Genomic DNA, 22,143 nt, shown 5'->3' with positions numbered 1-22,143 from the left:
GCATGTAGTTCGCCTTGCAATGTACCATAATACAGTGTAATCGTACAAAGCGAAGCGCCGAAACTCTCCTCCACGTGACCATGAAACAGGGTAACCATCACATCGTGCCACTTCAAAAGACCATACGCCCCAACCCACTGCCAAAACGCAAAAGGTATCCGAGCAAACCGATGACCCCATATTCAAAACCATAAAACAATGCAATCTACCGTCTCCTCGGCTGTGTCCCCAACAACCTCTCCAAATCCGCAACCCCCGCCGCTCTCCTCCTCTTCCCGCCCTCCTTCTCCGCAAATGCCAACCCCATCAACTTCCTCTTATCCTCCTGGATCCCCAGCACGCGCTCCTCGATACTGCCCTCGACCACCAGCCTGAAAACCTTCGTCTCCCGCTTCTGCCCCAGCCGGTGCACGCGGTCGACAGCCTGGTCCTCTATCGCAGGCGCCCACCAGCTGTCCGAGAGAATGACTTGATTTGCTGCAATGAGATTCAGGCCGACGGAGCAGACGGAGAGCGAAGCGAGCATGATAGTGCAGGTAGGGGAGGTATCGAAGGTGTCGAGGGCGGCGTCGCGCGCGGTGGCGGGCATGCTCCCGTCGATTCGGGTGTAGGTCATGCCGGCAGCGCGGAGGTGTGGTTCCAGGAGGGTGAGGAAGGTAGTCCACTGGCTGAAGACAATCGTTTTGTTTGTGGTGTCCTGTGCGCTAGCTTTGAGGATGCTCATTAATGCGTTTACTTTGCTGGATGCGTTGTTCTCAAGGGAATCTTTGTCTGCGAGTTGTTCCTGCGTTGGGGGTAGAGGGGCGGCTAGGTCTTTTGCGGGCTTCACGGTCGTGGTGGCGAGGGTGTCGAGCTCTGCGCGACACATGGGGCACTTGTGCTGGGTCTCTATGACGCGCTCGATGCAGGCGGTGCAGAAGATGTGCGCGCATTTCGTGATGATGGGGTCTTTGTAGGAGTCTAGGCAGATGGGACAGTCTTCTTGGGAGTCGATGGAGAGCTGGAGTATGTTTTGGAGGGCGGATTTGTTCTCCTCGGTGAGGTCGACGATGCCTTCGGCCTCCAGCTGCTTCATGATGGAGTCGATGCGTTCTTCGCTGATCATCTTCCAGTGATTGCAGAGCTGGCGCATGCGGAGGAGAACTTCGAGCAGGTGACGGTAAGTATCTGATGCGTCTCTGCCCCCCGCTTTCTTGCGGTATAGATCGAGTGTACCCTTCGCTTGGGCTTCGAAAGCGTCGTACTTCTCCTGCTCATGGGGTAGGAGAGTGACCTTGTGAACGTACTCTGCAAGGTCGGGTAAACGCAGGTCAATGAACGACATTCCCTTCTTGCGACGGAGACAAATACCCGCCATGAGCATCTGGAGCGCCCGGCTTCCACAAGCGTCTCCTGCCATGACCGGACGCATGATAGCGGCATGGAAAATTTCCAAACTGTCCAAACCACCAGAGAGACCTAGGAAACGGACCAAGGAGAATAAGTCCTTGAGATTGTTGATGATAGGTGTACCTGTTAATGCCCACCGTGACTGAGCCATGAGATTGGTCGCCGCGACTGTCTTCTTCGCCTTTGGATTCCTAATATTATGGCCTTCGTCGAGGATGACCCTGCGCCATTTGACGGAGAATACGCCTGATTTTCGAGGAACTGTGGTGGACTTCTGGGAATGCCACTCCGATGACACGCTATCGTAAGTGCTGATGACTACGTCGAAGTTTCCAATCGACTTGGGCGTGATGGGCTCTTTCCGGTTACCATGGTAGAACATGACGCGAAGAGCATGTTCCTCTTTGATATGCTTCTTGATCTGTGTGCTCCAATTGCTCATCACACTGACAGGTGCAAGGATGAGCGTTGCGTTACATACATCTGTTGCTCGACGCCCAAGCTGGCGGTCAGCCATGATCAGGGAGATGATTTGAATAGTCTTTCCTAAGCCCATGTCATCAGCCAGGATACCGCCACTGGCTAGAACTGGTTTGGTGACTGAGAAATTAGTTGCAAGATTGGTGAAAGCACCGCGTATTGTTGAATGTGGTTGCCACAGCTGTACAACATCCTTGGTGCCCTCTGCGGGTAGCTTAGGACTCTCCTTCTCGAGCAGCCAATGCAGGCCTTGGAGTTGGAAGTCGTGTAGCTCAGTGGAAAGAGCTTTGGGTTGAGCAGCCTTCGGCATTGCGGCCTATGGCTGTTAGCATGCTACAGTTGTTAGAGCGTGCACAGCTTACTAGATCCGATTCTTTAATGCCGAATTCCTCCACGAACTGCTCAGCGTTCCTGGGATTAAATCTCTCGCTACCCCCGATAATGTCTTCCAAAGTTGGTCCTGGCTCGACACCCTGCGAAGACCCAGCTGCATATTCTGCGAGTCCGCCTCCGTATTGTTGACCTCCACCGATGACCACAACGGCACCACCCTGCTTCTTCGCCCTTTTGGCGGCCTGCGCAGCGATCTTCTGTCTCTCTTTCTGTCGCTGCGTCTCCTTTTTCTGTAGTTGTGTCACATCCTTCCAACTTGAGGTAGGAAGGCCGGCACTTCTCATGTTATCAATAAGCATCTGGCGGGTGTTGGGGTCACTAGGACCGTAGATGCGAAGCATGAGGGGGCATTCATAGTATTCCTTGCGTCCGGAAATTGTAGCTTCGATAATCAAGCTATGGCGGTCCATGAATGGGGCAAGCTTCGCAGCTTGAGTTCTCGGTATGTGCCCTATCTGCTCACGATTCACGTTAAGCACTTGGATCGCATTGCCTGGGGCCCGTCAGCATTGGGGGCTTCGGTATTTTTACGAACAGCGCAGACACTCACGATCATACTGATTGTTTGGCTCGCGGCGAGGAATGGCGATTTCTCCCAAAGTCGCGTGCCCACTGTAGAACCTGACGCCCACGATTTTCGTGCTAATGACGCCATACAGGACGTAGCTCTCTATCTCGCCAAAGCTCTGGCTAGAGTCCTGTACCTCTTGCGATCCATCGTCTTGGTCATCTTCGTCGTCAATGACAAAAGGATCGTACTGGGAAGAGCCAGGTGCTGCGTGCGCGGGCTGAGAATTGTAGCTGGTACGCGCTGACTTGGATGGACGCGACTGCGATGAAGCTTGCGATGACACATGACCTCCGTTTGGAAGGGTTCGGGGCGCTCTGTAGGCCCCGTAGTCGTTGTAGTAGGGTCGCTTCTGTCCCGCCATGATAGCTGCTGTAGATATGTTGCTACGAGTGGAGGAGCGAGGGAGCGGGGGAGGGCGACTATCGATTATTGTAGGGATGGGCATCCCGGAAAACTGGGTCCCGGGTGCGGAGAGTTTCAACGTTGAGCTGTTCAAAACGCGCTAAGACGCGAGGTCCAGTGATCCCCCTGGCGATCAATATCGGGACTTGGCGTAGAGGGAATTTTTGCTTTTGATAGGTATCTAGTCTATGTAGGGAGCATTGCAGTCATGCGAATTAAAGTCAACCCACCGCAAGCATGTTTCCGACATTGGTCTTGATCATCTCCACCTAAGACGACGAATCTTCATCGCGCCTCTCGTACTCCCAAGCGTCCTGGAAGACATCGATCAAGCAACTAGCGGACCAAGCTTGCGTCGGACAGCTATCGCCGCAGAACACTCCATCCTTCTGACTCAACTCTGTGAGCCCCGCCCATGGACTTTCTTCGATCTGCCGCATCATACCCGCCATTCTCCTCGTGACCTGCTGATAACTCTCGACCCGCTCCTCGGGTGTTTTCTTCCGCTGCAAATCGAATTTCAATAGGGCGCGGCAGTGAAAACCCAGAGGCCAGCCCCATTCGGGACCTTGGTGATAGTTACGACCCTTGGAGGTGTGGAAGTCGGTCGAATCCTCACTGTTGATGTAGAACGGGCGGTAGTTGTAGTCGGAGGGGTCAAGTGTTTTCATGCCGACTGGGCCGAGGAGATTCTTGTCCGCGACTTCGAGGGCGTAGAGGGCGTGGTCAGGGTCAAAGAGTTGGGGCGCTACCGTCATGGCTATGCTATAGTTCGGGCGGAGCTGGTAATCCTCATACTCCTTGCCACCGCGGTAAGTGTCTTTGTAAATACCACGGCGGTTGATGATCTTCGGGTTCACATCGTAATCGGCGTCTTCTTCAGGTGTGCGTGGGACGTAGAAAGCGCGCTCGAAGTTGGCCTTGATCTTGTCGGCCCATGCTCGGAACGAGATGACTTTCTTGCCGCCTTCGAGGGTCACGCCTTCGTACTTGTATTTACCTTGGTCCCGTAAGTCGGCCACCCAGTTGAGACAACTGTACAAAAGACCGATGATCTCCACAGGGGCACCATCACGAGGCGTGCCAGGCACACCTTTGCTGCCTGCCTTCTCGCTCTCACCCATCTTGTCCATCCATGTGCCACAGTTCCATTGGTTGCCACCAAAGATCAGACCGGTCTCCCAATCGGGCTGCACTTTGATGTTGAAGCCTTCGTCTCTCATTTGACTGTCGATGTTCGGACCAGCATCGTACTCTCGGAAGTCCAGGCCTGTGGCATGGCGTTGCAGTATCTCCTGGATCACATCTTCGATTGTTGACGACTGGGAGTAGGCTCGCTCGTCATCGTATGGGAACCAGGTATCATCGTAGGGAAGGAAGCGTCTCGGCGCCTTGTCATGGAGCAGATCAAGCCCACTTGGAACAATTTTGGTGTAATCTTGTACATTTTGGGTGAACCACCAAACCGAGTCCCTGGAGTTGTAACGGGGCAGCTTGCCACTGCTCAGAAGGTTTGGAATCATGCCATGTTTCACAACGCTTGCGAAAGCTAAGATGTGTTCTCTGGCATCAGCATACCGTCCGGTGCCCATAAGAAGACCACGAGCAGAGATGCATATGTCACGACCCCAGCAACGTGCCCAATCGTACGCAAAATGAGGAAGACCGGCTGCCATGCTGGGAACGCTTTTCTCAGGCCAAAGCGAAGTAGTGTTCATGAGACCGGTCATCTGGTAACTGACCAAGGAGAGACTGCGCAGGAAAGCCGGGCCATTGCGAACGTTCTCGCCCATAAGTTCGACGGCTCGATCTACGGCGGCATTGTACGCGGTCTGGATGACCATAGCGAACGATCTTGGCAAGAGGAAGCTAGGGATTTGGCGGATTCTATCGCAACGTTCCTCGAGCCACTTGGCGGGTCCTGCGATGCCAGGGTACTGCTCTTTTTCCGCGAGCCGCTTTAGACGGCCGACGCAGTAATCCAATGCCCACTGGCCTTCTCGAAGGTGGTTACAGACTGGGTGACCAAGGTTGTTCTCGTCGACAACAGTGCGCAACACACTCCACCAGCCTTGGAGACCGGCATACACCAGCTGACCATGTCCAGGGACGTTGTAGGTGCCATCTCGGTTGTCGGAAGCGTCCCGTTCCTCTTGATCACAGCGATACAAAATGTGGTTGAGGTCTGCAAGAGTACATTTGCTGAACGCCTCTCGCGCACCAGAGGTGACAAACTTGTCAAGGCCTTCGTCATGCTCTGCAGAAGGGACCGAGGTCTCGAAAAGCGCGATACTCCCAGGTGGGAAGCTGTCAGGGATACGAATTGTAGTCGAGTCGCCAGCCGATTCGATGACAACGCCTTGAATATCCTTGGTTCGGCTGGGTAGACCACGCAGTATCTTGTCACCGATGACAGTCTTCCGCGTTTCGGCGCTGTTATCAACTTCAAGGTTCCAAGCCCCAACCAGCTTCGCTTGAGTGCCTGGGAGGTTCGTGGGCCCAAATCCTCCATTTCCATTGCCGTATCCAGGGAACGCAGTGTGGGCGATCAAGAAGTAGCCTTTTCTTGTTCGAGGGTTGACGCGGTGAACGGTAATGTACTCGTTTTCGTGATGGATATAAGTCTCGGTGTACTCCTTCTTGCCCATCTCCACATGGATCTGGTTCAAGATCTTCCGGAGGCCGCCGATACCGCCCTCGCCTGCCTGTGCCTTGATCCGGCCGCCAGTAGAGTTGATTGATGTGTAAAGCCTCTTTTCATGGACCAACTCGATTAGCTCAGGATAGACTTCGTCAAAACCGAAAACACTGCCAGTAGCACATGAGCACATGGCCACCAAGGCGGCACTGGGTAGCGTATCGCGGGCATCACGTTTCTGCGCGGGCGTCTCATTGTCGTGTGTGCAGTCCATGAACAAGGCGTGTACTGGACTCTTCTTGATCTTCTTTACAACACGCCGAGCGCCATCTGGCGTAACCGTTGTTGCCGATGGATCGGCATTCATAACCTCATCCGTATCGAAGCTGCCAATGGGCACGCCACCATGACGATGCACCAATCGGCTGAGTTCTTGTGTGCTCCATGCTTGCATGCATTCTCGGATGAGTGCATGTATACCAAGCTCTTTTACGAATTTAAAGTCCATCTCTTCAGATCCAGAGAACAATTCAGCAACGCAAAACAAGTCGGGATTGACCGTACGGGCCTGATCGAGCATATAGCTGGCGAGATGAATCGGGGTCGAGTGACAATTGTCGATTCGAAAGCCCTGGAAGTACTTGGCCATCAATCTTGTATATTTTGCCATGTGCTCCCAGAGGTAAGGATTGTCGTCCGGCCCATTACCATAACGGAGCTTCACGCAGTCGCCCCACACGATAACCTCTCGTCTCAAATATGCTCTGGACTTGGAACCAGCATTGTCTCTCATCGCATCCGCAGCCCAGACCCAACCGTTGTTGACAAGGGCCAGCGCTTCCGGGTTATGCTTCTTGGTAGTCTCGTTGAGAGGCAGCCGCGTGAAATATGGCTCAGTGAGTGGGCTGCTGTCGGTAATTTCGCCCATTTTCGGACCATGGTCATCCAAGCGGCAATACTTGATACGGTTGAAAAGTTGCTCCATAATCTCAGCGGCATCCGCGTCGTACTCGCGATAGAAATGGAGATTGAGTTCATCGATGATTTGACGAAATGCTTCGTTTGCCGCACTTTCGTCGGGAGCATCGCTATGTCTGGTATCATACCGACCAAATAGAGCAGTGAGCAGTGAGGCGCCAGTGTCTGCATCAACAGAACGGCGGTAGCGTTCGCCAAGTCTATCACCACCTTGCAAGGCATGATCAATGATCCAATCGGCCTTCTGCTTCAGCGACCAAGCCTTTACAGCATCAAGCCCACGTAGACCAGCCTGTCTAAAGCTGTCATCGGGGAATTTGACTTGTCCGGCAGTCCAGGACTGCACCACGGCTTTTGCGGCACTCTCCTTGTCGACAACGTAGTACTGCCACAGCTTGGTCTCTCCAAGCACGCGCGTCTTCACACCATCCATGATCCGTAACAAGTCATCTTGACTACTGATCTTCGTTGGCAGGCCCAGTGAACGCAGGTCACGGCTGAATTTGAGGAGCGCTGTGTCGAGATCAAGTGCAGGTCGAAGCCAGGGCGCCGTATCTACATTGTACCCAGACTCAGGATGCTCCTCAAGCCACTTGCTGTTGTTGGCAGTATGATTCCAGACCACGTCTGTCATCGCCAGTAGGTTGTATTCCTCATGCATCTTCTGCACGAGAGACGCAATATCCTTCTCGCCATTGGGAAATATGGCGGGGTCAAAGCGGTGCTGATCATAGATGCTGTAGGGCGAATTCGAATCGCCTCGGATGTTCAGCGGCGTGAAGTGCACCATGTTGTATCCACGCTGGCTGATGCCGTGCAAGTGGTTGTTCCAGTCGGTAGGATAACTGCCCATAAACTTGGAGAGACAGGTGAATAGCGAGATAGACTCAATGGGGACTTGTTCGCCACGCAGCGTAAGCCGTGGACAGACATCGATGTAGTATGTTGGTGTGCGGGTAGGTCTTGTCGGAGCAACGTCCGTGAAAGACCACTGCGGCAGTGGCGTGTAGGTGGTGTAAAAGGAATAGGCATTGGCCTCGTAGATGGGTATGTCGTGCTTGATAGTGCCATTGAAGTCTGGGTTCAGTCTGCACTTCGTGTCAGCGCAAGGCCAGTGGATGGATTGCAGATGGATGCTCACTTATATTCGCGATAGTGATCGCGCCTGAACTTCTCGCCTTTGGCGGGGATGTTTACCCACAGACTGCCTTCACGACATATCGAGCTTGTTCCCTGGATCTCGAAGCAGACATGGTACGGGTTGTCCCTGTTAGGCGGCGGCAGCAGTATGTACTGGCCGTCCACTTTCGGGGCACCGTTGTCGGCCAAGGGCAGCAGGTAGACATCCTGCGTTCTTGGTGTCGTAGGCATAGCTTTGTGTGCAATTGAGACGTATCAAAGTCGGCTGGGGCGGTGGGCTGGCTAGTAAACAATGGCAGATGTGTGTAAATGTGCTGCAACAAGCAGTAAAAATAGGTGCGCGGCGGAGGTGCGAGGGTGATGGAGGAGAAGAGGGATCGGCCAGGCGATGCAAAGGATACACACAGCGTCGCGAAGTGGCAGGAAGGATGAGGGCGCAATTGCCCTTTCTCTCTAAAGTGGGAGAGAGCGCAAAGGTGCGGGCGATGTCGATCGGCAGCCGATGCAAGCAACGCTCAAAACGCGCTGTCAGCCGCTGGCCGTTCCTGACCATACGTCATGCCGCCCAGTTGCAGCATCCCGCGGTCTGGTCTCGAATCTCTCCGCCTTGGTTTCGCGTAGCGCGGAGCGGCGCACGCTCCAAGAGATGCATGGTGGAGCTAATGCACGGCCATTGCACGCTTGTCGGAGCACACCGCAAAGTTCAACGGAAATTCTCTTCGTCCACCTCTACGCTATACCGATATATCGTACAAGTCCCTCTCCATCCCCGCTAGTGCTCCGTCAAACCATCGAACCATCAAAGCATCGGGACATGGGAAGTCGACCTAATAATGACGCCAAAATGCAACTCGCATGCAACCTAACTCCACCGCTTAGTGCTAATTGACCAAAAGACTACAAGTGCTGCCACGAGCCCAAAAGGATTCGAGAACGGGTATCGCGACATCGCGGCAGCCAACACAGAACCCAAAACATGCAGTAGGTAGGAAGTAGAAAAGCAAAATCGAGACTGTACCCTCGTTCATCATCCAACGCACATGAACACTTTCCGTAGAAAATCATGGTCCGCGTTGTACGTCTTCCGTTATCGTCCATTAGGTCCATTAAAGTCTATTGAGAATGGGGAACTGGGCGGATTGCTGAGATCGAGGCGAAACTGGCTCTCCGAGGGGCCTCTGCTGTGCTGCGCCTGAGTGGGCGTTGCGCCCATGTCTTCGTTGTCTACCGCGTCGGCCCTGACTGAGGGTGGTGCTCGTTTGGGAGTCGCACGCGCATTGAACGCTTCGCGGCTGTCCGACGAAGAAATCGCTCGGTCCGCCGAGAGGTCCCTTTCATGCGCACCTCCACGCTTGGAGCTACTGGACTTCTCGGAAGAGAGTAGAGACACGTTCGGCGGAGTAGCACGTCCGGAAGCCAGGCTTCGGTCTGAAGATACTCCCCGCGAAGAGGGAGCTTTTCGGTCCCTCGACTCGTTTCGTGCTGAAGAAGACTTGAAATTGTCTCCGAGAAATCCCGATGATTGTGAGCCTTTCGTCTTGCTGGAGCCGTGTCCGTTACGAGATGGAGTGGGTTGGGGCCTTGTCTGGGTTTCTACGGTCTCCAGCAACCTCACCTCTTCAACAAGATATTCCTTCTCCGTCCAGCACCCCTGCCAGCAATTGCGCCAGTCCAGAATCAGGAATTGGAAGCAAAACGCATCGATCTTGATTGCGGGTTGAAAGCATATGCACAGATTGTTGTAGTTCATCTTGTTGAATTCGGAGCACGAGTGCAGCAGGCTGATGTGGCAGGTGATGGCGAACAGGAGGTAATAGTTGAATGGCGGCAGCTTCGAGAGCTCGTCTTTCAGAAGCTGAGGTGTACTTTTCGCACCTTGGCACTCTTGTTGAATCCGCGACTGAATAGCCTTGGGAAAGATTTCGTCAGGCAATTGTCGCAGCCAATTTTTGAACAACGAGCCGATGACATTCGGGTCGTTTAGGTTTTCATCAGCGATGAGGTCGATATCTCGATCTATCAAAAGTCAGCCACACGCTGGGCGTGATGCAACGGTACACGCACCTTGATCGAACTTTTGCTCGTAGTATCGGATCTGATGAGCGGCGCCAGGAACACGATAAAGGCCTTCCTCTTCACATCCTCTCATGTTTAAATAGCTGTGACGCCAGTCAGTGAACGTGATCTCTCAAGCAAGCAGCAGGAACATACTCAATACAGCGCCAGGGTAGCGCTGGCATCCAGAACTCTGTCTTGTCTTTGGAGTTTTCCAGACGACTTGAGATTCTAGTTAATCTCGTCTGTTCGACCAATGGCGTGTGGATAATCTTGAACTGATATTGTTCCTTAGGCATTTGGAGCTCTCTTTCGTGGTTGCTCGAGCTCCGTCCCAACTTCCCAAAGAGACCCTTACGAGCGGAATTGAGTTTCTCGCCAACTTTCATAGCACCTGAACCCATGTTGGACATCAACTGAGCGCCACGACTCTCGTTGAATGAACCCGAGGCCACCGAGCTCTGTTCCCCTCTGTCTCTTCGCGCATCATCTGGATCACGTGGTGCGAGCTGAGAGGCATCGTGACGGTCTGCAGAGTGCGTTCGTAACTTGCCAAAAGCCATGTTCGAACGCCATGATTTGTCCTTGTCCATCGGCGCACTTTTTAAAGGTACAGCATCGCCATTTTGCGACCAAGATGCAGTCGGATCTGGTGACAGTTTGGCAGGCTGGACTTTGTTGAGTTTCGTTCGCCCGGGCCCTTCATCGGTTTTAATCGACCTCGATCGTCCAGGCATACCGCCCTGTTTCTTCGCTTTCGTTTTATCGTGCTTGGAGTTCGGAGTATCTTGACCGACCTCTGCTGCCTCGGATGACTTGCTGGAACCGCTTGGCTGCTCGAATGCAATGTTTTCGGATCGATTGTCTGTTGCTGTCAGTTGGCAATGCAAAGTAATAAGACAACACTACGCCAACAAATCGAGATCCGCATGGTTCCCTGGAGAAGGAAACAATAATCGCACGGAATCGAACGTTCGGCATGTGTGCTGTAGGTCACTTACCATCGGAATTTGGTGTTTGGACCGGACGACTCAGGTCTGGCGTGGAATTACCGCTACGACCATTCACATAGATCGCGGCTTGACCCTCTCGTGGTTCGGGCAATTGGCGACCCGCCTTTTCGGGATTTATCAGGCGCGATGAAGACCGCGTGGCGGAGAAGTTGGAAAAGATGCTCTTGGAGTCCTTTCGGGGCTTAGGCGAGGCGGGCGATGCAGGCATGTCGTGGTAAGGGGCGGTCGGTGTTGTACCGTTGAGGCCGTTGCCGTTCATGTCTGGGGACGATGGGCTTACAGGGCTAAGCGGAGAGTTTACGTTTTCGTTTCCGCCTTTGGACCGCATGGCTAGGGACAAAGAAGACGATTTGGGCATTTTTCGAAGTGATTTCCGTGGCGGGCTCCAAGACTGGGTACGTCTTAGTACAGCTGTGGCATAGAACAATGCCGATCTCCTGCTTCGCGGACGAGATATTTGGAGGTGGGCAAAATACCTCGGTGTATGGCGCCTCGACCTGGGAGTGAGTGAAATAGTTCGGTGGGTCGGGCGAGCGGTACGTAGGGCGAGGAGACGGCTTTATGAGCACGGGAACATGCGGCGGCGGGTGATGTATGTGGTATTCGAAAGTGGGCGTACGGTTAAGGGGACTGTAATCGCGCATGGTTGTCAGCGTGTGTAGAAAACGGGCAGCAGTTCCAGGCTGGGGAGTATTAGAGGCCAGGAGAAGGTAGCACGAACCGTGGCAACCCTGCTGTGGTGGAGGACTGCTCTTTGCACTGCCGTCTGCAGGAGCACACGAATGCGTGCGCAGCGAGGGGCGAGTGTGATGCTGCGTAGAGCAGGGAGAACGGCAGGCCTGCGGGATCCCGCTGTCGATCCGGACGCGGCGTTTGTGCGACCGACGAGTGCGTACAGTCTACGCTTACGGTGCTGTTGACTCAGAGGGCGATTCGGCGGGATGGCGCGAGGTTCAGGGCTGCGTGCTTGCTACTGTCAGTACGAGAAGCCATAGCCGACCTGCGGTACCACATTGACCTGCCACGGTGTTGAAACAAAGGAGGGGGCAGTCCCAACGCCGGGTCGGGCAGCACTCACCTGCGCCAGAACAAGGGAGAATGACCTGAGCAAGTCAAAGAGGCGTGCACCGTCAATGTGGGCTGCGTACAGGGAGGTCCAGGTCGGCGCAGACGGCGGCTGCGCTGCCAGTAAATGAGTGCTGCTGGGTGCTGCTGGGGGCCCGTCGGCGGGACGCGTTTGGCAGCAGGCGGTGCGGCAGGGCGCGGTGAAGGGCGGCGGTCGTCGAACGGCGAGGTTCTGGCGACGGGCACAGACAGTCAAAGGCTCACGGCGGGGAGAGGTCTGGAAAGGTCCCGTGGCCTGCGGGACGAGAGGAGCAGCGGCAGCGGCAGCGACAGCGACAGCGACGTGTGAGGATGCTGGAGGACGCTCGGGCCCAGGGCCGTTTGCGCCAGGCACAGGCACAGAGGTCGCGCTTCTACAAAGTATACTACGGCGCACTAGTTGGGGGCCGGCGACAGCAGCGGATGGATGGATGGGGAGGGAGGGATGCGCGACGGGGCTCTGACGCGCAGAGACAGCGCGTCGACGGTGCAGCAGGAGAATTGCCTGCATGCGGCGGCAGTCTCAGCACCAGGCGCTCGCTCACACGCAGCGTGTGAGTGAGCCCCGAGTAGGGCCAAGGCTCTGCGAAGAGGGTTTCAGGCGCCGGCTCCCGCGGACGCCAACAGCCTCGCTGACGGGCCCATGGCAATGGTCTTTATGCACCAGTCTCCGCTCCACACACAACCGCAGAACATCACCCGCTGCCCGTCCCAGCGCCAGGGCCATGTCTCTTGTCTCTGGGCCTGGTCGAGGCATGGCCTCCCTGCCTGCCGAGACGCGCTTGTATGTCGACAAGCACGTCAGCTACATCCAGAGTCTCGATACTGTGCGTCTGCCTTCAGTGCACGCTGCGTTTGGGGTGCGCACAGGATAGCACTGACTGCCGCAGCGCAAAGATGAACTCGAGTACTGGCTCACCGAGCATCTCAGGCTCAACGGCCTGTACTGGGGCATGACCGCCCTGCATCTGCTCGGCCATCCTGAAGCGCTGCCCCGCGACGGCATTCTCAAATTCGTCTTCTCCTGCCTGCACGAGAGCGGTGGCTTTGGTGCTGCACCGGGACACGATGCACACATGCTGTACACTTGCAGCGCCGTGCAGATCATCGCGACGCTGGACGCTTTTGACAAGCTTGAAGCGCACATGGAGCATGGGCGCCGCAAAGTCGGCCAGTGTATGTTTGGACTAGTAGCTTGATATCGCTGTGCTCACGAGATGTAGGGATTGCCAGTCTCCAGGACCCGGAAACAGGCACCTTTGCTGGTGATGAGTGGGGCGAGAAGGACACGAGATTCATATTTAATGCCTTCTTATCCCTATCTCTCTTGGGACTGCTCGATTTGGTCAACGTCGACAAAGCAGTCCAGCACATCAACTCTTGTGTCAATTTTGACGGCGCGTACGGGACCAGTCCGGGCGCTGAGTCCCATTCGGGCCAAGTTTACACATGCGTGGGCGCGTTGACCATTGCGGACAGACTCGACCTGGTCAATCAAGAAAGGTTGGGGGCGTGGTTGAGTGAACGACAGCTCAAGAACGGTGGGCTAAACGGAAGGCCGGAGAAGACGGAGGATGTGTGCTACAGCTGGTGGGTGATGAGTAGCCTCGCTATGATCAACAAATTGCATTGGATAGACGGCGAGAAGTTGACTGCATTCATACTCGGTTGCCAGGTGGGTAAGACGCTGAACCTCCATAGCGCGTCTAACAAATGCAGGACCCTGACTTGGGAGGTCTGTCCGACAGACCTGGCGACATGGTAGATGTTTTCCACACGCATTTTGGCATAGCGGGACTCAGTCTGCTCAAGTATCCTGGGCTTGCGGAGGTAGACCCTGTGTAGTAGGTCTCTCGCCCAGTCGCCTATTCTAAGAAGCTAACATAGGTGCAGTTGCATGCCCCGGGATGTTGTGCAGCGATGCCTAGGTAAATGAATGAGGCGAGGAAGTTTCTCAATAACCATGATGCCTGGTGACCATGAAGTGAGAGAGCCATGTGGACGGGTAGACATCTCCATGGATGTTGAAGGCGCGGGTCAGCACGCTCCCCCAACGACTCAAGTGCTTGAGCCTCCGAGCTAACATTGTTCACGTGCTCACGCGCTACCTTGGTGCATCGAAACTACAACTGTTCTCCTCTCAATCTTCATACCCTTCATTTCATATTGACAGAATACTGATCCTCTCACTACGTTTTCTATCCCGAAGAGTTGGGTACTGGGTCAAGCATACCGACTGTTGCCGTTCTTGCTAGTTCTCCCACGTGGTACAGGCTGGAAAACGGCATCCACCGTCCCTCACCCTTCTCCTCTTTCTTTCCATTGCTTGCCTCTTTCCTCCGTTGTTCTCCCGAGGCCATCTGTGCCTGCTTCCAATTCCCGTGCTTCATCCCTCGCGTCAATGGTGCAACTACAGCTGCGGCAGTGACTGGGAAGCCTAGCTAGTCTTATCAAGCCTGCTCTTTCATCACCTCTTCTCCTTCTCAATCATCCACCCGCTCCTTTCAAGTCGCTCTCTTTCGTTACCAACTACGCTGCAGGGACAGCACTTTCACTTTTCACTTCATTGTGCCGCGTTCTGAGCGTCTGCGTTCCACAGTGGCGGCCATGGCCTCCGCCAACATACCCCTTCACTGCAGCATTTGCCCCAAGCGTCCTAACTTCAGCGATGTATCTCATTTGCTCACCCACATTGCCAGCAAGGGCCACCTTTCCAATTACTACAAGATCAAGGTTCGTTCCGGCAACGATGACGCTGCACGCCGTCTAGTTGAGTCTTACGACCGATGGTATGCCGAATGGAACGTCGAGGATCTGATGTCGGACCGGATGACACAGAAGGACAAACGCCGCTCGCGGACGAGGCCTGTCGGTACGCGTCTTAACCTGCTCTGCCTGCTTCACTCCGAAACGTGCATAAGTACTGATTTCTGCTGCAGCTCGCCAGACGCCCGCGCCAAAAATCGAGGCTCCGATTCCCCGCCCTGCTCGTCCTCGCGCTGCCGTGGGTAATCTACTCGACCCTCGCCTGTCCGAGCAACAGTTGATCAAACTCGAGACCGCCGTTACGCCCACGTCGACTCCCCGGCCAGGGCCCGTTCTACGGCAGCGACCGCCTCGCGTATTTGGTGCTCATATGCAGTATTGGCCCGGCACAGATTCACGTGCGTGTTACCCCCGGAAAGACAAGACCTGATCTAACATTGCTCAGGTGCAAGCTCTCGCAGCTATACGAACGACTACGACACGTCGAGCGAATATTCGGACCCAAGCGAGCGCCATCGATACCACAACGCAGTCCGTGAGGATTCGTACGCCATTGGCGACGATCCCGCCGATATAGGCTCAGCAGACACCATGGCGGTTAGCGAGAGCACCAAGCTCAAGGGCGTCTATTGGCCAGGCATGGACATATTCGATTCGGCCACACCTGAGATGCGTCGCAAGCGCAACCAGAAGAAGGACAGCTCTGTCGTTGAACAGTTGGAGACCAACTCACAAGAAGTGGAGCCTACTGAGCTCATCTTCACGCCCACGGGCTCTTTCAAGCGCCAGCGAAGGATTTCAAGCTCCGTTTACGACGATGAAGATGACGAGATGATCAAAGCCGAGAGTCCGACGCCCGCGTTGGCGCGACCGGCCCTAGCTGCCCTGGACGTCAACGCGTCCCGCCGGCAGCGCCGCGTTACTCTCGTTCAACAATCTCATGTTGGTCGCGGAAGCCACGAGGACGAGCACGCTCGGTCTGACCGCGGGAACAGCTATGGAGATCGCGCTCCCAAGCGAAAGCGGAGGTTTGAAGTCTTCCAAGATGACGATGTATCTTTCGGCCAGCCTGCGCCATTCCATACTCTCACTGCTGGCTTCCACCATCAACTTTCCCCAACGCCGGCTCCGACTGTATCTCCATATAAAAATTACAACCGCCACCCTTTCCAACTCGAACACAGGACTGAGAACAAAGAGAACATGCCACCTGTGTTCCACCATGCGTCAGCATATGAGAATCACCACGCCCATCAACCTGCTGCCTTCCACTACCAGGCCTTCACTTATGGGCTCACCCAAGAGCATCCTGCCGTTCAATACCACAATCAGCTTTACATGCCGATGCATGGCTACCACCCGAGCCAGGATGACGACGATAATCGCACCCTCACGGCCCCGCCGTCGCCATCCACAGCTTAACTGACACCGCTGTCCAGCGATACGGCTCCTTAGAGCCACTCTCATCATTACGCCACGAAAGGGGGTACCTTCGTGGCTTTCAGTGCGGGCCATCTTGGCACCACTCTGAGCACTCAGCTGTCGACTCTCGCTTCTTGTTTTGATTTTACGTTTCATCTTCAGCAGGCGAGAGCGACAACAATGTATGCGGACTGTTTCCTCCTACTTCAAGCTTACGGTTTACGGCTTATGGCATCATGTACAAGTAGTATAATTATGATCATGGCATCTCTTACCGTTTGGACATGTACTATAGCAGTCGTTGACTGCATTCTTCTTCGAGGGTTTCCTGGCCCTTGGTTTGGCATACTCTCGTTACCCAAATTTGTTTGCGAGCATGGATGGAGACAAGGCTGATGGGCTTGTACAATATCCACTGCAAATGCATGCTTAATGAAGGTGTTTCGGTATATCATTCGCCCAACTACATGGTGCGTATGATACTGAATAGCTACGCTGGCCAAAATACATGCTGTAGGCAACAAGCATACCGAGGCAACGCTACGAAAGACGTCTATATTAGCAGACTCGGCTTGTGGATGATCCATCTGGGGTAACATGCTCTCTATGTATAACGTCGTATTCAAGGACCGTACAGCGTCCAGGCTGCCCCCGCACTTCATCTTGTCACAGACTCCTTCCGCGCCGAAAAGCCGTTCCTCGTACCCTCTCGATCTTCACACCTTATTTTTCTCACCATTGCGCCCCTACGTCCCATCTACCTCGCTTTCTTATCTTCTTCACACTCAAGCGTGGGGTCCGCTTCAATACCGTTGATAACGCGGTAGCACCAGCGCAGTCCGGCGCCCACGGCCCACATGGCGACTCCGCTTGCGGCGAAGAGACCAATGCGCTGGGGCGTGTTGAGGAGGGAGAAAATGGGGTAGGGGTAGAAGCCTGCGGGTATCAATCAGTCGGGAGTGTGGGGTTAGGGGAGTAGAGGTTTGTCGAGGGCCAGGGGTCGGCCTGGTGCGGCGGTAATCAGATGGAGGAGACTACAGGAACACGCGAAAACCTTCGAAGAGATTGGCGTGCAACAAAGTCTGTGAAGAAGGCCTGTTTGGTAGGAAACCGGGGGCAGACGCACCGTTTCGCGAGTAGCACAGCTCGATCCAAAACCAGTAGAGGAAGGCGATTACTGTGGAGGAAATCAAGGAGATGAGGGAGGCGCGCGGGTTGACGGGGCTACTAGGCCAGGGAGGCGAAAGGAGGAGCGCGTCTAGCGAGAGCAATAGAGATGGGAAGACTAGGTCGGGCAAGTCAGCCATTGGCTTCTGATTTATAGCATAGGAAAAAAAAACATACAGTGGAAGCCTAGATCGTCCATTATGGGCGGCATAGGCAGATCAGGCGGGATGACAAGCTTCGGATCGATCTGTCTGTGTTTAGTACCTGGCTTTGTTAACAGCAGAGATGAAATGCGTACGGCTCGCAGTCCCCAGTAAAGTATGCTAATGAGAATCTCTATCGGAGCGGCGACGAGTGCAAGGTAGTTCTTGATGGCGAACAACCGTTGTGAGGCAGTTATGTCTGCGAGCAGGCCGATGCTGAAACATGTTGTTGAGATTGAGAGACCGAGAATGGTGAGATATTGGAGGTGCCAGCCGAATGACTCATTCTGTGAGAGAAATTAATAGACATAGGAAGCGGAGTTCCTGGCGGAAGTGTCTTTTGAGACTTGCACATGAATGATGACTGAAGGTGACGACTAAAGACATTGGGCAAGATGTAATTGATTATGGTGTAGGATGAGTCGGGTCGGCAATCAAAAGAGATAATCAAAATAAACGTCTCAAGGAGAACCTGATAGGCAGAAGAATGGGACGGATTTAGAAAGTCGGGCTTATAGTACTCCATAAATGAGACGAGTCAATCATCTTTCACGTACAATGATGTTAGGGTTGTCAACTAGGCTGCGATAGTCTTAGCGTCTGCGCTTGCTCGGGCCCACGGAGAGGATTCTCTTACAATTTGAACGAGCGGTAGAAGCTGATGAGGCCAACAACCTAATCAACATCAGAGCGGATCAAGCGAAAGCCACGCGTGATGAGACGTACGTGAGTTGCGCCTGATACTCCTTTGCCAGGTGCATTGAACCTTTGCAATGGGTGCCGCCGTTTCAGCTCGGCAGCTACTCGAGTTGCACTCATCGTGTTATGGCGCCACAAAACAAAATAACAAGTAGGAAAGAATGACGCCGAGCAAGCTTTGCTGTTTGATGGAGGAACGATTACGATAGACGTTACTACGCAGGACGAAGTACAAGTGCAAGCTAGCGCACGTGGGTTGGCGTGTGCACAGTTGTCTTACTAAGCCACGTTGGGTATTTCCGTCAGCTTGGTTCGTGAACCATGTCGCTACGCAACCCCCCACAAGTCGTGTCTCCTCGTATCCTTGAGACCCCACATCTTACGCGCATCTGCTGACGTCCAGTCTTCTGTGATGGAGAATCATCGGGATATCATCGCTTCCTCTACGGCTCGGCCCTCGGCCTTACGCCCAATGGGCAATGCGCTGGGTGAACTTCGGTAACGCTTGATATCGGGCTAGCCATATCGGATCGCGGCATCCAATCGTGTACATCTTGCCCACTCCACAGCTGGGGATGTCGCGGAGTTGCGGGCCAGATGGCCGGGCTATCGAAGTGTCGATGGCGTATAAAGGCTATTGGCAACCGACGCCAGTGTCAAACAGGTCGCGGATACCCCTCATTACAGTGCTGAAGCCTTTTCCTTGTGGTTTTCAGATCACATTAGGCTGCCTTTCTTCATCATCTGTTGCATTTGCGGATACTCAAAATGGATGCGAACGTTGAGGATATTCTCCACACCCTGACTCTGGAAGAGAAGGTGTCTCTTCTTGCTGGAAAGGACTTTTGGCAGACTGTACCAGTCGCGGAGAAGGGTGTTCCGGCAATAAAGGTACGTTAGCTGAACACTAATGCATGATCGCAGTTTGACACCACCAGGTATCTGATGGTCCCAACGGTGCCCGTGGCGAGACGTTCAGTGGCGGGACACGAGCAGCATGCTTTCCAGCCTCGTGCTGTTCGGCATCCACTTGGAACCCCGAACTTATCAGACAAGTCGGTCATGCCCTTGCCGAGGAGACACAAACTAAGGGGTCTCGAGTGTTGTACGTTTCAACACGTCATACTTGTAGTGAGATCTGACCCTACTTAGGCTTGGGCCTACCATGTGTAACCACAGGCACCCGCTTGGAGGAAGAAACTTCGAAAGCTTTTCCGAGGACCCCCTTCTCACCGGCAAGCTTGCTGCCCAATATGTCATCGGACTACAAGAGAAGGGAGTGGCCGGTACATGCAAACACTTCGCTGCGAACGAGCAAGAAACCGACCGATTGACCGTGAACGAGGTCATATCAGAGCGCGCTTTGCGAGAGATTTACTTGAAGCCCTTCGAAATCGCCGTCAAGGAAGCTAATCCCTGGGCTTTCATGACTTCCTACAATCAGGTCAACGGTACTCACGCAGATGCTAGCAAATTTCTCCTGGAGAAAGTTCTTCGAGGGGAGTGGGGCTGGAAAGGTCTGGTGATGAGTGACTGGGGAGGAACCAACTCTACGGCGGACTCGCTCAACGCCGGGCTTGACCTTGAAATGCCTGGCCCCACGCGTCATCGAACGTACAAAGGTGTGAAAGATGCTATCAAGAACGGCGAGGTGAATGAGGAAACGATTAACGACCGCGTGAGAAATGTTCTGGAGTTGATTCGGAAGATTGGGGCATTCAAGGATCCCAGAATCCCCCCTGAGCGGTCTGAAGACAAACCAGAGCACCGCAAACTCATTCGGAATGTTGGCGGACAAGGAATCGTCCTTCTCAAGAACGAGAATGACGTGCTTCCTTTGAAGAAAGATCAAGTGAAGGGCAAGAAGGTTGCGATGCTCGGTCTTGCGAAAGAGGCTTTGATTCACGGTGGTGGAAGCGCTTCCTTACATTCTCATTACCGAATCTCACCCTGGGAAGGCATGCACAACACCTATGGCGATGACGTAGAATTCAAGTTTGCGCAAGGTAAGTTGATTTATACGTCCATTGAAGTCAAGGTCTGACAGATTCTAAGGTGCTCATACCTATCGTCTCTTACCTCCTCTAGCAGTAGGCTGTACGGACTCAAAAGGCAGGCCTGGATGGACTCTCAAAGCTTTCGAAGCCGGCAAAGGTGACAGACCTACTTTGACACTGCACGGTCACAAGGAGGCTGCTTTCACTGGCTTGTTCAACGAGGACGTGAAGTGGAAGGATCTTGAATTAACGACCACCTTCGTTCCCACTGAGACTGGCGAACACTACATTGCAGGCTCTGGAATTGGACCCAGCCGTGTGAAGATCAACGACAAAGTCGTGTTTGAACAAAAGCAGAGTACAAACGACAGCATGGGATTCTTGTTCGGAGGAAATCCAGAGACAGAGTTCACCTACGCCTTCACCGCGGGCCAGTCCTACAACATTCGCATCGAATCTGAAGCGCCGGGTAAAGAGGGATCCGATTTCGGGGGAATTTTGGCTGGCATGCCGGGCTTCCGAATGGGCTTTATGTACGCGAAAGAGCACGACCAAGATCTCGTTTCTCAAGCAGTGGACGTCGCTAAGGAGTGCGACTATGCGATCGTGTTCACAGGTCACACTCCTGTTTGGGAAACAGAAGGCCAAGATCAAGCCGCTTTCCATCTTCCGAACAAGGACCGCTCTCAGGACAAGCTTGTGGAAGCTGTTGCGGCTGCTAATGCCAAGACGATTGTCGTAAACTCCACTGGAGTAGCTGTTGCAATGCCTTGGCTTTCGACGGTCTCTGCCGTGGTGCAAGCGTGGTTCCCGGGACAAGAGGCTGGAAACGCAATCGCAGATGTTCTCTCTGGTGCAATCAATCCATCCGGCAGACTCCCTGTGTCTTGGCCCAAGCGAATTGAGTACTCGCCCGCCCACGGCAATTTTCCAGGCGAGAAGAAGGACGGCCAGCTTACGGTCAAGTATGAAGAGGGCGTCTTTGTTGGATATCGTCATTACGACCGCATCTCGCAAGACAAGGTCCAGTTTCCTTTCGGTTTCGGTCTCTCGTACACCACTTTCATCCTCAAGGATGCCAAGGTCTCGCAAGCGTCAAACGGCAAGTTCACAGCTGAAGTCACTGTTTCCAACACTGGGAAACAGGCCGGCGCCACCGTTGTACAACTCTACGTTGGCAGGTCCAAGCAATCTTCCGAGCATCCAATCAAGACATTGGTTGCATTCAAGAAAGTATTTTTAGAAGCCGGAAAGGAGGAGAAGGTGACGCATTCAATAGACCTGAAGGACTTCGCCTACTTCGACCAGACGAGCTACAAATGGAAGGTTGACAATGGGCGGTATGACTTTTCGTTTGGCCAGTCGACACAGCACATCGACAGTGTTGTCAATGTAGACATTGAGGGGAGCTAGCCGAGATCTGAAGCTGTAGATGCTCGTAGATGGACTAATAACAATAATACTCTGATGACTGAAGTCGTCGAATTTTTCGTAATTGCACGGTTAAAAGTGTGAATGCTCTAGATTCTGGTCCCGCATGTTAATGAACATGATTCGCATGCATCTGTCGCGGCTTATTTGTATATGATACCAGCGTTCATTGTATGTTCGGGTTAGAAAGCATGACGTCCGTTTCAGCTTAGGCGCATGGGTCGTGCACAATTCTTCCGCCGAAAGGAGCCGAGGCACGGATCAGCAAAGCAACGCTCCGCCTACTCAGTCGTCA

At 53.9% G+C, this 22,143-nt stretch overlaps 7 protein-coding genes across 7 annotated transcripts; 3 read left to right on the top strand and 4 right to left on the bottom strand.

Moving 5' to 3' along the window:
• Positions 1-205: 205 nt before the first annotated feature.
• On the bottom strand, positions 206-3,194 carry N0V89_012255 (uncharacterized protein; the record flags this gene model as incomplete). Its single annotated transcript, XM_056220977.1, has 3 exons — positions 206-2,185; positions 2,232-2,755; positions 2,813-3,194. The coding sequence occupies 3 exons, from the start codon at positions 3,192-3,194 to the stop codon at positions 206-208; spliced, it is 2,886 nt and encodes a 961-aa protein (XP_056064964.1).
• A 310-nt stretch (positions 3,195-3,504) lies between these two features.
• Positions 3,505-8,222, bottom strand: GDB1 (bifunctional 4-alpha-glucanotransferase/amylo-alpha-1,6-glucosidase; the record flags this gene model as incomplete). The annotated part of the gene is made up of 2 exons (XM_056220976.1): positions 3,505-7,939; positions 7,993-8,222. 2 exons carry the CDS (start codon positions 8,220-8,222, stop codon positions 3,505-3,507), a joined length of 4,665 nt encoding a protein of 1,554 aa, XP_056064963.1.
• An 856-nt stretch (positions 8,223-9,078) lies between these two features.
• N0V89_012253 (uncharacterized protein) lies at positions 9,079-11,417 on the bottom strand (the record flags this gene model as incomplete). Its single annotated transcript, XM_056220975.1, has 4 exons — positions 9,079-10,007; positions 10,056-10,150; positions 10,203-10,911; positions 11,048-11,417. 4 exons carry the CDS (start codon positions 11,415-11,417, stop codon positions 9,079-9,081), a joined length of 2,103 nt encoding a protein of 700 aa, XP_056064962.1.
• Positions 11,418-12,888: 1,471 nt separating this feature from the next.
• On the top strand, positions 12,889-14,008 carry BET2 (Rab geranylgeranyltransferase; the record flags this gene model as incomplete). The annotated part of the gene is made up of 4 exons (XM_056220974.1): positions 12,889-12,990; positions 13,054-13,339; positions 13,387-13,838; positions 13,883-14,008. The coding sequence occupies 4 exons, from the start codon at positions 12,889-12,891 to the stop codon at positions 14,006-14,008; spliced, it is 966 nt and encodes a 321-aa protein (XP_056064961.1).
• A 762-nt stretch (positions 14,009-14,770) lies between these two features.
• On the top strand, positions 14,771-16,351 carry N0V89_012251 (uncharacterized protein; the record flags this gene model as incomplete). The annotated part of the gene is made up of 3 exons (XM_056220973.1): positions 14,771-15,035; positions 15,103-15,327; positions 15,375-16,351. 3 exons carry the CDS (start codon positions 14,771-14,773, stop codon positions 16,349-16,351), a joined length of 1,467 nt encoding a protein of 488 aa, XP_056064960.1.
• Positions 16,352-17,108: 757 nt separating this feature from the next.
• N0V89_012250 (uncharacterized protein) lies at positions 17,109-17,717 on the bottom strand (the record flags this gene model as incomplete). The annotated part of the gene is made up of 3 exons (XM_056220972.1): positions 17,109-17,287; positions 17,478-17,636; positions 17,696-17,717. 3 exons carry the CDS (start codon positions 17,715-17,717, stop codon positions 17,109-17,111), a joined length of 360 nt encoding a protein of 119 aa, XP_056064959.1.
• A 1,471-nt stretch (positions 17,718-19,188) lies between these two features.
• Positions 19,189-21,830, top strand: N0V89_012249 (uncharacterized protein; the record flags this gene model as incomplete). The annotated part of the gene is made up of 4 exons (XM_056220971.1): positions 19,189-19,311; positions 19,359-19,525; positions 19,573-20,426; positions 20,509-21,830. 4 exons carry the CDS (start codon positions 19,189-19,191, stop codon positions 21,828-21,830), a joined length of 2,466 nt encoding a protein of 821 aa, XP_056064958.1.
• Positions 21,831-22,143: the final 313 nt, after the last annotated feature.

The sequence above is a fragment of the Didymosphaeria variabile genome, assembly GCF_027946475.1.
Source record: "Didymosphaeria variabile strain IMI 356815 chromosome Unknown scaffold_10, whole genome shotgun sequence".
Classification (NCBI taxonomy): domain Eukaryota; kingdom Fungi; phylum Ascomycota; class Dothideomycetes; order Pleosporales; family Didymosphaeriaceae; genus Didymosphaeria; species Didymosphaeria variabile.
This window is presented reverse-complemented; position numbering and strand designations above follow the sequence as displayed.